Here is a 13,661-nt window from a genome sequence, read left to right on the forward strand (position 1 = left end):
AGCAACCTGTGAAACAGTGATAGTAGCACATGTTTTGACAAATACAGTGAGTTTTGTTCAAAACCTAGCAAGCGGGCTCACTGTATACTACAGCATATTTGTGCATTCTATAAGGGGAATGTAACCTGTATATACTGTAGGCAGAAACTCATACAAATGACTTACAGTTGGTTTCAGTGGAGTTTGGCATTACATCCTGAGCTTAAAATTCCCTTCTCTGTGTGAGTGATAAAATAAGCAAAGTTGTTAAAGTAGACAGGTTTGAATTGAATTTATTTTTGGATCTTCATGTTATTGTATTAAAAACCTTTTTGCTATATTGAAAGGGAGTTTGTTAAAGTGTGTTATGGGTTTGTCATATCCTCAAATACAATGCTAATTTAGAATTTGGACGAGAGAAGATACTGATATATGATCAGCTTGTATTTACAATTTTATTTAAACATTTTGCATTAATTAGTGGGTACACTACCTTGGCTATTTACTCACACAAGAATTTCTTCTATTGAACACAAAACAAGATATTCTGAAAAATGCTTGAAAAAAAACGACATTGACGTATACTGTAGGAACAAAAATTACCTTGGAAGTCAATACCTGATTTTTTTTTTTTTCCTTAAAATTCTTCAGAATATCTTATTTGATTAGCAGAAGAAAGAAACATTTGAAACAGAAATGGATTTGGAACAAGTGGATGTTTAGTAAATGAAAGCATGATTTAATTTTTTTTTTGGGTGAACTGTCATTCCACAGTTAAGTGGAATTCCACATTCCAACTGTAGTTTGAAAGAGTATAAAGCCATTGTTTCTCCATCAGTATGCATGTGTAGGTATATCGCGGTTTGGAAAAGTCAAGGTTTGGAAAAGTCATGGCTGTCTTTTTGCTGTTTATTTAATGTTATTAGTAGACTACAGGGCTAAGCGATTATTGTGTATGTGATTTCATATAGAATTTTAATGCACGTGTTGTCAGAGAAGCACAGTTGTGTCATACGTAGTAAATCTCCTCCAAAGGCCAAAGGGTGCTCTCCTGCTGAAATTTCTAAATATCCATTAAGAAGAAAACCAGGAAATGCCAACGCAATCTCACAGCAATTCGTAACTTTTTGATTTGGTGTCTAATTCGTACGATGTTATTCGTACAATTTAGTATGATTTGCTCATCACCTAATAATGGTTGGGTTTAGGGGTGGGGTTGGGTGCCTCCTTTTAAAAATCACACATTTTTCGTCTGAATTAGAACAACCACAAAACTGACAAAACGTAAAATACTTGCACTTGCACAAAAGACTTGCACTTTCTCGTGAGATCGGGCTGAAAATGCCCATAGTGTTGCATTATGAACAGGAGATTTAACAGCTTTCATTGATTCAATGCGACCAACAATCACATGATCTCTCAGAAGGATTTATTTCAAACACTCGACCGAAGTTGAGTTTGGAGTTAAAACTTGTTATTAAATGTGGCAATTTAATCACAGATCTCCATGTCATTATCGTACGATTAAATTGACTTTGAACGTGATTTTATATAGCTTGTCAGTGAGCTATACAACTCAGAAAATGACAAGTTATGACTTTCCAGAGGTTAACTAGAACCGGCTTTAATCACAAATTGCACATAAAAATACCTTCAATTATTCAACTATCCTTATTAGTATGCAGACAAACAAATTTTCTAAAAATATGACCATAAATTACACGTATAGTCAGTAAAACTGGGTTATCATTCCAAAACTTTATTCAAATATGTCAAAGAATACATTTTCGTGTCCTTGATTAAGAACATTAAGCAGGGAAAAATATAATGAAGCAGCCCATTGCATCATACAGTTAACAATATCTATCAATATATATATTAATGAAACCCTTGACTGCAGTTTCTTTTTTAAGCATCATTTTGATTACATCCACGTATGTGGTTACATTCAATAACTACATTTCCATCCACCTATTTTTATGTGCATTTTGGATATGCGCATAAAAGTATTGGGTAATGGAAATGCCATTTTGAACATAAATTTGGAAAATGTGCATGAAAGGTTATGCGCATAACTTAGTAGGATAAAATTTGTATTCTATAAGAAAAGATGCACATAAACTACCATGGAAACACGTACCGAACAAATTCCAGTATGCACATTAAAAAAGTGATGTGATTTTGTTATAAGAGATCATGTAATGATAAAAATGTGTGTGAAAATGATAAAAATGTGTGTCAAACCAGCAGGCTGAGCACATTGTAACCCATCTGAAATGTTGTTTTGGTCATTCCTAAATGCCATAACCATTACAGTATTAGTGTTATTATATTATTATTGACCTCCAGAACTGTCAAGAGTGTCTGCACTCGATAATTGCGCGTGGGCATCATCTTTTGAGGCTCAAGTCATTTATTAAATGAAGAAAAGATTCAAGCAGCTTCTCTTACAGCAGCAAATTCCGTTTTTACTGTTTATTTGGCGCCAGTTAATCAGGAAGTGACAATTTTGTTCTCTTTGAGTGTTTGGATGGAAACGTTGCTTTATTCACACGTCTTTTACGCGATATTCCAGCATTAATTTAGTTTCCATTTTTGGATGGTAACATATCTATCGAAAAGCCAAAAATTGCAGCTCATTTGCATAAAGTTAAACTTTTCTGAACTTTTGTTGTTTGCCTTGCAAACACTGTCACTCATGTCGCTGCTCTCCATTAAAAATAAATGGGCTCATGTTGCAGTGTTGCTGATAGTGTGAATGTGGCTTCTGCTTTAGACATGGTGAAATACAATGTATGCCAAGTGATATTACAAAAACAATATATCACACACAGCTATGTTCATTCCTACATCTAACCACAAAACACCTTAAACATAGAGCAAGCGTAGACAATTATAGATCACACTTATCGTCATCAGTTTTTAAGACTCACGGCTAAGCGATATTTTAATGGTCGTGAAAAAAATTTACGTGCAATATCACTCCCTGACATTAGATGGTGCTTAATGAAAAACAGAAATAGCGCATGCTGCACAACCTTATGCTTCTGACACTAGCTTGTGGCCCTCATTCTTTTTTTCAGCTCAAAGTATGTGAACAAAAGCGGCCCAATCCCCACCACCCCAAATAATTAATTTAGCGTTTTGTGATTTAGCATTTTAAATTAGCATCCTAGGTAAGATCACATCAAGTGGTTGAACCAGTTATTGCCAAAGTCCCTTTAAGGCAAGTCATTTCACTTGGCAGCCATCTTTGAAACACCTCTCGGGCATTCTCTCTGAATGGGGAAACATCAAATTCTCTAAAAGTTTGCCAAGCATACAATTACATTACATATTTGGAATCACCAATAAAATTAAATAACAAATGTCTCATAAGTAGGGCCAGCTGGAATCTGCGGATGTTTTTTTGCTATTTCTGCTGAGAGTATCATAACTAAAACCTTAAAATGTGAAATAAAAATGTTTATCTTTTTAACTTTTATTTAATGTTTAAAACGCAAATCCAATTAGATTCACTTTATTTGGTAAACAAAGCGAGTCTCTCATATAATATCTTTACTAAAAGACGGAAAATATTACTGTACAAAATGCATTGTACATAAATCAGATGAACGTTTTCATATTAGTCAATAATATTACTGTAATTAATAAAAAAAAAAAAACTGAATAAATATAGATTTACACACATTTACTCAAGTAAATTGCATTTACTCGCCACTAGCTTGCATGGGTCGGGATCTATAGAGCTGCGCATCGTTGGATTTGCTCTTCAGTATTTGGACTCTCAGTAGTGATTATTAAACCACACTGAACTGAGCTAAACTGAACTGAACTTAAACACTACAAACTGAACTACACTGTTCCTATTTACTATGACCTTTTATGTGAAGCTGCTTTGACACAATCTACATTGTATAAGCACTATACAAATAAAGGTGAACATAAATAAACAAAATTAATGATGGGCTAAAAATCTGCGGAACTCTGCGCGCGCAGATGCCATGTGGGCCTACTCATAAGTTTTGCTTCTAAATGTTTAAATCAAATAAAATCTGCATTTTTCACGTATCCCAAGCTAATGAGCACTCAACAGAAACAAGATCACGACACCAACCTCATTTCTGGCCATTCTACACCTTATCATCCTCTGAAAAATGCCTCATCAGATCAGGCTTAACTTCTGAATTAATTTACAACTTTTGTTGGCGAATCTCCTCCAGAAATGACTTTTTGTTTACAAGTTTGTGGAGCATTTGAGTAGTTGCTGCTGTCATATGATGTGCGTTTGACAGGATAGACTGTACTTTGCATTCGTTTCATACAGATTAGTGTATTTGGTCTGAGCTTCTCCCCCGGAGAAACGTCAGTCTATAGCAATCGATGATTGGCTACTGCACTAGTAGGCAGGGCTTCATTCACCATTTTTCCCATTCAAAACTACACAAGTGACATGCCTTGAGTATATATATATATATATATATATATATATATATATATATATATATATATATATAGTCTTTGGTATTGCACTGCAAAGTTAAAACAATTTTTCACCCCATCCCTCCTCTGACAACTCTATGCAAATGCAGGTTGCTAGACTGACCACACCAACAGGAGCCTGCGTGTCTAACCAATAGGAGCTCCGAATTTGATGACGCGATTCATGCAACAATTCAAATGACCGCCGGGGAAATGTCAAAACAGTTTTTTTCTTCTTGGTTGTATTACTGAGACACGCCATGTGCAAATTTGCCGCTACAGATTGTTTACGTTTGCTGTCAGGAATTATGGATTATGTCAAACCCCGGGGGCGTTTTCTTTCGTGTTTGGCGCGTCTTCATTGTCGTTCAGTCTGACTTTATGACAGCTGAGATCTTACAGTGTGACATGGGAGCCATGTTCGTGCAGTCTGACATGCTACAATCACTCAAGATTAAAAAAATAAAAATAAAAATTTGCACAGTGTGAGCTGGCATTTAGTCGGTTTACATATGATGCATGTCTTTGGGCGGTGGGAGAAAACCGGTGAACCTGGGGGAAACCCACACGGAGAAGGGAAGAACATGCAAACTCCGCACAGAAACACCAACCGTCCCGACGTTGAGGACCAAAGCCGGTGGTGTTCTAGCTGTGTAAACTTAAAGGGGGGAGGAAGGAGGTTTCTTCCAGACAAAGATGATTGTGGAATAAAGACTGTGGTTGTTTATAGTTACTTAGGAATCATCTGATTGGAGGATCATGTTAATGCGGGACCAGCTGTGGTCAATCATAAGCACATGATCCCCTCTAAATTAGTTTATAAATAAACTTCATTTAAAACAAGGTTGAGAGAAAGTTAATGTGTGAAATGTGAATTAAAATCCAAATGTACATATAAAAAAATCATAATCTGCAGTTATTAGTGAATGAATGCTATTTATTTATAACTTTTGGAGAGAAATGTCACAGACAGAAACATGTAGAGTGCATTCTGGAAACACAAATAGAAAGTACTGTGAAAGATTATGTGTGACTATGCTTACTCTAAGCATTTGCATCAAAACTAAAGTATGCTCTGTGATTACTTTGGCATCTCAGCAAGGTTTTATAACAGAGCATTTCTGTTTTTAGAAGAAACAACACTTTAGAACATTCCCGCTACCTGCAGCTTTCCGAAAGTTCAACTCCTCACGCTGGCCAGATTCTATAAATTACAGCCCCACTTTCTCCTCGGCAACATCTCTGGAGTGTGGCGTAACTGGAGCTGGAACTGGATTCCTCAGCTCAGTGTGAGAGGCTGGGTGGCAGCGGCCGGCGTCAGGAAGGGAAAAAAACACTGTTGACATAGATGAAGCACATCTCTGAGGAGTTCACGGAAGCAGTCAGGTGGACAACAGAGGAGCATAGGTCAAATATGACTGGAAGTCCGGGGGGAAAAGTACTCTCACAAACACAGGAGACGCTTTTTAGGAGTAAAAATACCCTTCTGTTTGCTGAAAATGCAAACATAATCTGATGTTTTGACCTCTGGATCAGCTATTTCTGTCAGCCATCGTTTTTCCTTTAAAGATCTATGTTAGTGAAGCCCAGTGTCAGGCCTGTCAGAGATCACAAATACATTTTCATCTGCGCTCATTTGGTTAAAGAGTGATGAGGGTGTAATGGGACGGCAGTGGAATGTGGTGTGGAATTGCACTTGAGGTTCTGGTTTCTCAGGACGGAAAGAGATTTACGAGGAAGTCTTGGGTGATGGGCGGCAGTGGTGTGCGGCTGACTCTCTGCACAGTCTCAGTTGCTCCCAGAAGCTACAGGATGTGTTTAGAGGACACTTGGAAAATCCCAAAAAACTTGACGAAAGAGTGCCAACTCTTACACAACACCGGGCTCTTGAAAACAAAACAGGTCACACCCGGACACGCCACATGTTCTAATAATACTTTAGGTACAGCTGGGTGAATGTTTACCTCCATTTTTTTTAAGTAATGAAACGACACTGAGGGGTGCAGTAGGTAGTGCTGTCGCCTCACAGCAAGAAGGTTGCTGATTCGAGCCTTGGCTGGGTCAGTTGGCGTTTCTGTGTGGAGTTTGCATGTTCTCCCCGTGTTCGCGTGGGTTTCCTCCAGGTGCTTCGGTTTCCCCCACAGTCCAAAGACATGAGGTACAGGTGAATTGGGTAAGCTAAATTGTCTGTAGTGTATGTGTGCGAGTAAGAGTGTGTTGGTGTTCCCAGTGATGGGTTGCAGCTGGAAGAGCATCCACTGCGTAAAACATGAGCTGGATAAGTTGGTGATTCATTCCGCTGTGGCGATTAATAAAGGGAGTAACCCAAAAAGAAAATGAATGAATGAATGAAACGACACTGAATGTTATGAATATTTTGTATATATTTACCATAATTCTGTATTACATAACATTGAGTAATTTAAATATCGAATTAGCTGAGTTTAGTTCCAAGAATACAATCAACGGATTAAACAACATCAGTTCAAATATGTGCTTTTAAAAATATATTGAATACAATCATAATGTTTTAATAGTAATTCAACCTTCAACTAAACTCACTTTTAAACCAGTTCACTTGAGTAATAGCATGGATTTGGATCCTCGCATGTGCATGATTGTTAACAGCTAACAGGATGTTAAAACAAGATTCGACTTCAGATATCGTCTATATTTTTTGCATAACATTTTATCTATGCAGTGATTCTAGACTCATACATTTCAGTCCTGATTACTACTGTATGTAATTGCATGCAGTATGTACAATGTATTTGTTTGTAAATTGATTTTTTTTGAGTGCAAAAAGTTAAAAACCAGAGGATCTACACTTGCCGGCCACTTTACTAGGTACAACTGCTCGTTAACGCAAATTTCTAATCAGCCAATAACATGGCAGCAACTCAATGCATTTAGGCATGGGCAAGATGATGCAGTTCAAACTGAGCATCAGAATGGGGAAGAAAGATGATTTAAGTGACTTTGAACGTGGCATGGATGCTGGTGCCAGACAGGCACCAAGTATTTCAGAAACTGCTGATCTACTTGGATTTTCACGCACAACCATCTCTAGATTTTACAGAAAATGGTCTGAAAAAGAGAAAATATTCAGTGAGAGGCAGTTTTGTGGGGACAAATGCCTTGTTGATGCCAGAAGTCAGAGGACAATGGCCAGATTAGTTCAAGCTGACAAGTAACAGTAACTACTCAAATAACTACTCGTTACAACCGAGGTCTGCAGAAGAGCATCTCTGAACACATGTTCAACCTTGAGACGGATGGTGCCAATCCTGTCAGCTAAGAACAGGAAACTGAGGCTACAATTCACATAGGCTCACAAACATTGGGCAATAGAAGATTGGAAAAACATTGCCTGGTCTGAGTCGTCTCGATTTCTGCTGCATCATTCGGATGGTAGGGTCAGGGCCGGGGAGTGTAAATAGTAATTCACTCCATCCAAATAATAATGAAACAATACTAATTTTTTTTTTATCAAACCTTTACAACATAGTCTACTCAAACCCATAATTCATAAATCCAGTAAATATGTAGAAACAGATAAAAAAAAAACATTTGCATTTTTTTCTCATAGCTGTGGTTTCTTATTAGGATCGTTCAGAACTTTGATCATTTTAGAGTGAGAAACCGTACAATAACATACCAAATTTAAACATTTACAACTTTTTTATTAAAACACTACATTAAAAGTTAGATTAGTAATGAGAATTTGGTTGTAGCGTGTAAATCCAATGACAATTATGTTTATTAATTACTTCAGATTTTACTACAGTGAAATTTTGAACCACTTTGAACCAATTTAGAATTTTGAGCAACTGAACCTGCTACATCTGGATGCAAAGACCACAGTGTCATCAGTGATGTGGCACATTTGGTGCAGTTCAAGTTATCCAGCTGGAATAGTCTCATGCGCTGGACAGCATAGTGGATGTGAAAATCTGCTGCAGGATTTGAGGGATCTCCTTGGTGTCCATGGCGACAAAAGAGCGTCCGGCCGGCAGAGTCTTCTGGAGCCTGGATGTCGGAGAGAGAAAAGAGACCCCCTCATCAAACATTAGCAATGCAAATCAGCTTTTCCTAGCGAGTTCCTATTCCTCCATGGGAAGGACAATGGCTGTCATTCACGGTGGGGGGCTTTGATAAGATAGGGGGTCTTGGGAAAAGCCTGTTGGTTAAGAGGGGCTGAAAGCAAAGTGCCGCCCTTCTCCTTTCACTTCCCCTCCCTCCTCTCTAATCATTCACTACTGTCATTTAGTCCCTTTAAAAAGACGGCACATGTTCAGAGAGAACTGCTCTTTAAATCACGGAGGCCATGAAAAGACAGCCTATATAAGACGCGTCCGACCACCAGGATGGCGCCTTCCAGCTCTCCTAATATGCTCTCTGTGAGTCAAGACCCACAAAATCCTTCAAAAAACATGAACATTGCACCAAAGAGAGTGCTGGACCCATGCATGAGCCTATAGACTCTCAGCTTTTATTTGACAAGAGTCGTACAAATCAAACAGGCCACAGCAAAGTGTTGACACAGCTTCAAAAAGGGAAGGCTAATTACATTTCAAACTCTTTATATGCTTTATAGTGCTGCCCTGAACATTTGAGACTTTGCACTGCAATTAGCACTGGTATGGACTTTTTTTAACCTTCCTGTTGACTTATGCTGAGTTCAGACTGCATGATTTTCAAAGATGTCATGTCACGGATGCTTTCACACTGCATGACTATCTAGGGTAGCGGTTCGTCGCTGCTGTGTTTACACTGTAGGATGGATCAGTGACAGGGGGTTCACACTGCATGACTTTACAATAGGAAGAACCGCCGACAACTTTGTCCAAACTACTCACAACCAAAGACACGCGAGAAGTGACATGGAAAAAATGCAGGGTCACGTAGTATATCTTTCGTTATTAACTACATAATGAGAAAGAAGTCCTTGAGAAAGAAGAAAATGTACTTATTTTGCTTATCGGCTTTTGAAGAGTTAGCCATTTCTTTTTCAGCAACTTTTTTTCCTTTTTGACCCGGTTATGATATTGCTCAGATGACATGTCAAACAGACACAGTGCACAGTGTCAAATTTCCACTAGTTTTTCCTCCATTTCTTGGGTCCAAATAAACAGAAAATTTGCGCTTTAAACTTCTCCCCCAACCTCCCGCTGGCCTGCAGGAACCCGTACTAGTGGATGCTGCTCTCTCATTGGTTGTAGGTGATTACCGATGTTATTTTTTAATCAGAACACATTTCACACGGCATGATTTGAATCGCCGACAGCTCCTGATATTTAGCATGCCAAGTATCTCACGTGCGTCAGCGACTCATCTGCAATTTTCTCAGATTGCGACTTTGATAGTTGAATCTGTGTGATTGTTACTCGCATGCACAAGCACCAATTTGCCTGTGATTTCAGGCATTTGTCGTCGACTTCTCAAAACCTGTCGGCGAGTCAAAATCGAGGCTAAAATAATGCAGTCTGAACTCGGCATTACGGTTTAAAAATGAGACAGCAGAAAAAAACAGTTTTTTTATCTTGAAGTTTTGTGACTTTTTAAAAAAAAAATCCCATCACTAGAAAAAGCTAATTGTTTTCTATTTTCATACTTTCATGAAGGCTGTTAACATTTAGGGTACAATGGTTGTCCTTTAATTTTGACCCACCAGCTATAAAACCATTTTTATACTACAAACACACACATGTACTCCCTGACAAAAGTCTTGTCGTCGATCCCAGTTGTAAGAGCAATAAATGATAACTTGACTTCTAGTTGATCATATGGAAAAGTGGCAGAAGGTAGATTTATTTTATTTTTTTACGATGAATCATCTGTTGAACTGCATCCCAATCATCACAAATACTGCAGAAGACCTACTGGAACCGGCATGGACGCAAGTTTCTCTCAGAAATCAGTCAAGTTTGGTGAAGGAAAAGTCATGGTTTTGGGTTACATCCAGAGTGCATGGCAACATCAACAACCTGAGGTACCAAGACATTTGTGCTGCCCATTACATTACAAACCACAGGAGAGGGCAAATTCTTCAGTAGGAGTGCGCTCCTTCTCATACTTCAGCCTCCACATGAAAGTTTCTGAAAGCAAATAAGGTAAAGGTGCTCCAGGATTGGCCAGACCAATCACCAGACATGAACATTATTGAGCATGTCTGGGGTAAGATGAAGGAAGAGGCATTGAATATGAATCCAAAGAATCTTGATGAACTCTGGGAGTCCTGCAAGAACACTTTCTTTGCCATTCCAGATGACTTTATTAATAAGTGATTTGAGTCATTGCAGAGATGTATGGATGCAGTCCTCCAAGCTCATGGGAGTCATACACACTATTAATTCTTTTTTCACTGACCATGACTTTATATTCTATACTGTACATTATTTCTGTTAAGAGACAAGACTTTTCTCTAAGCAAAGTCAGATCTTACTGTCCTAATTAAAAATCAAGGCATGATCACATTTTATTTTGGTCAAATAAGTGTAATCTAGAGACTTTTGCCTTTCATATAAGCCACTTCCGATACCAAATGATCAACTAGCAGTCAAGTTATTCTGTGTAGTTCCTAAAACTTGGATAGGCGACAAGACTTTTGTTAGGTAGTGTACTTTAAGAATCTGCTGCTTTAACTTTTATGAATACTGTCTTGCTAAACATTTTACACTACTAAAGGTGGCTTTAGCATTAGCAAATATACCCTTCAGTCAAAAACAAGTCTTTCTGACTGATTAAACTGATGAAATACTGCACACTGATGAGGGAAAACCTTGAGGTTCGTGATGAAGATGAGGTTGTTTCTTCATGCAAAATACATTTGAGGATTCATACTAAATGTAGCTGCTTTATTTTAGAGTTTTAGTAAAGGCGGCTCATTTTTGACTCAAAAGAAAAACTGTGTATACAGAATTCTAGGACAACACTTGGATTAAGGGACCTTAAAAAAACTGACTCAAAAGCACTTTCACTGCACAGCAGTTTCCGGTTGTAATCCAGGCTTAACCTTTAACCAAGCATGCTTTAACATTTAACACACAACCTGCTGCGGGACATAAACCTCACCTGTCCGCCTGGTCTCCTAGTGAACCGATGAAGATGGCGAAGGCATTGACCTGCGGGTTACTAGTGAGAACACGTGCAAACCGGTCCGGGCTGATGCCGTAGCGCTCCAGGTTGGCGTCGCTCAACACGATGACAAAATGCTCATCGGCTTCTTCATGTGCCAGCTCCCTTATGGCGTGTTCGGTGCCCTCCAGCGTGTAGTCTCCACTCATGCAGAACTGCGAGTGGGCATGCATTGTCTGAGAGAGTGGCATACAACAGAAACAGAGGTTAAAATGGAGCTGTCTGACAGGCCTGAAAAGACCATATGCTAACCAGTTTGTTTTAAGTGCATTTCCTGTGGAGGTTCATGCACACATCAATAACACATGGAAGTTGATTCTTGATAACATCTCAAAAGCAGCATAGAGGAAGAGATTCATGTAAAATGGAGACAAATGAATTAGCTACAAAAAAAAGTAAAATAGATACATGGTTAGAGAGTAGTATTTTTACCTCCCAGTTGGTGGTCGAAGACAAACTAGAAAACATACACTTACCGGCCACTTTATTAGGTACACCTTACTAGTACTGGGCTGGACCCCCTTTTGCGTTTAAAACTGCCTTAATCCTTCATGGCATAGATTCAACAAGGTACTGGAAATATTCCTCAGAGCTTTTGGTCCATATTGACATGATAGCATCACGTAGTTGCTGCAGATTTGTCAGCTGCACATCCATGATATGAATCTCCTGTTCCACCACATCCCAAAGGTGCCCTATTGGATTGAGATCTGGTGACTGTAGAGGCCATTTGTTGAAGAAACCAGTCTGAGATGATTCACGCTTTATGACCTTTTGTGTTATCCTGCTGGAAGTAGCCATCAGAAGATAGAGACACTGTGGTCATAAAGGGATGGACATGGTCAGCAAAAATACTCAGGCATGTGCTCATGCTCAATTGGTATTAATGGGACCAAAGTGTGGCAAGAATATATCCCCCACACTATTACACCACCACCAGCCTGAACCATCTATACGAGGCACAAAAGATCCAGGCTTTCATGTTGTTGATGCCAAATTCTGACCCTACCATCTGAATGTTGCAGCAGAATTCGAAACTCATCAGACCCGGCAACATTTTTCTAATCTTCTATTGTCCAATTTTGATGAGTCTGAGTGAATTGTAGCCTCTGTTTTCTGCTCTTAGCTGACAGGAGTGGCACCCGGTGTTGTCTTCTGCTGCTGTAGCCCATCCGCCTCAAGATTCAACGTGTTGTCCCATCAGAGATGCTCTTTTGCAGACCTCGGTTGTAATGAGTGGTTACTTGAGTTACTGTTGCTTTTCAATCTGCTTGAACTAGTCTGGCCATTTTCCTCTGACTTCTGGCATCAACAAGGCTTTTGTTAGAGCTGGTTGTGTGTGAAAATCCCAGGAGATCAGCAGTTTCTAAAATATTCAGACTAGCTCATCTGGCACCAACAACCATGCCACGTTCAAAGTCACTTAAATCCCCTTTCTTCCCCATTCTGATGCTCAGTTTGATCTGCAGCAAATCGTCTTGACCATGTGTAAATGCCTAAATGAGTTGCTGCCATGTTATTGGCTAATTAGAAATATGCATTAATGAACAGTTGGACAGGTGTACCTATTAAAGTGTACATTGTAATTAGCAAGGTATGCATGAACCCTGATTTTTCTAAAGATCTCGTAACAATACTTTAAGAGGAATTTAAGAACATACTGGTGTAAGATTTTTTAAAACATAACCAGTCCAAAAGTTTGTTTCAGGAGATTTGAAAATCTTTTCAAATCTTTTTATTTCTCTGTTAAACACAGAAGAGCTGCTTATTGATTTAAATTGTGATGATATTTCGTATTTTGACACTGTGAGACAGAAGAGCACCATATTAAAGACATTGGTCACACTTAACAATATGTTTTCATTAGTTAATGTATTTACTAACATGAACTAATTATGAACAATGCTTGTACAGCATTTATTATTCATAGTTCATCATTTACTAATGTATTATTAACATCCAAATTTATGCTTGTTGATATTAGTCAATGCACCGTGAGTTAACATGAACTAACAATGAACAAATGTACGACTGTTATTTTTTTCGTATTATGACACAGTTCC

At 38.5% G+C, this 13,661-nt stretch overlaps 1 protein-coding gene across 1 annotated transcript in view; it reads right to left on the reverse strand.

Moving 5' to 3' along the window:
• Nucleotides 1-5,397: 5,397 nt before the first annotated feature.
• vwa8 (von Willebrand factor A domain containing 8) overlaps nt 5,398-13,661 on the reverse strand; it is a 241,414-nt gene continuing 233,150 nt past the window's right edge. Inside the window, exons 44-45 of the mRNA XM_056464990.1 lie at nt 11,536-11,774; nt 5,398-8,490 (exon numbers count right to left, since the gene is read on the reverse strand). Coding sequence (XP_056320965.1) covers nt 8,382-8,490; nt 11,536-11,774 — 348 coding nt within the window. The 3' untranslated portion in view covers nt 5,398-8,381. The remainder of the gene's footprint in view (nt 8,491-11,535; nt 11,775-13,661) is intronic.

Source organism: Danio aesculapii, chromosome 9 (assembly GCF_903798145.1).
Source record: "Danio aesculapii chromosome 9, fDanAes4.1, whole genome shotgun sequence".
Classification (NCBI taxonomy): domain Eukaryota; kingdom Metazoa; phylum Chordata; class Actinopteri; order Cypriniformes; family Danionidae; genus Danio; species Danio aesculapii.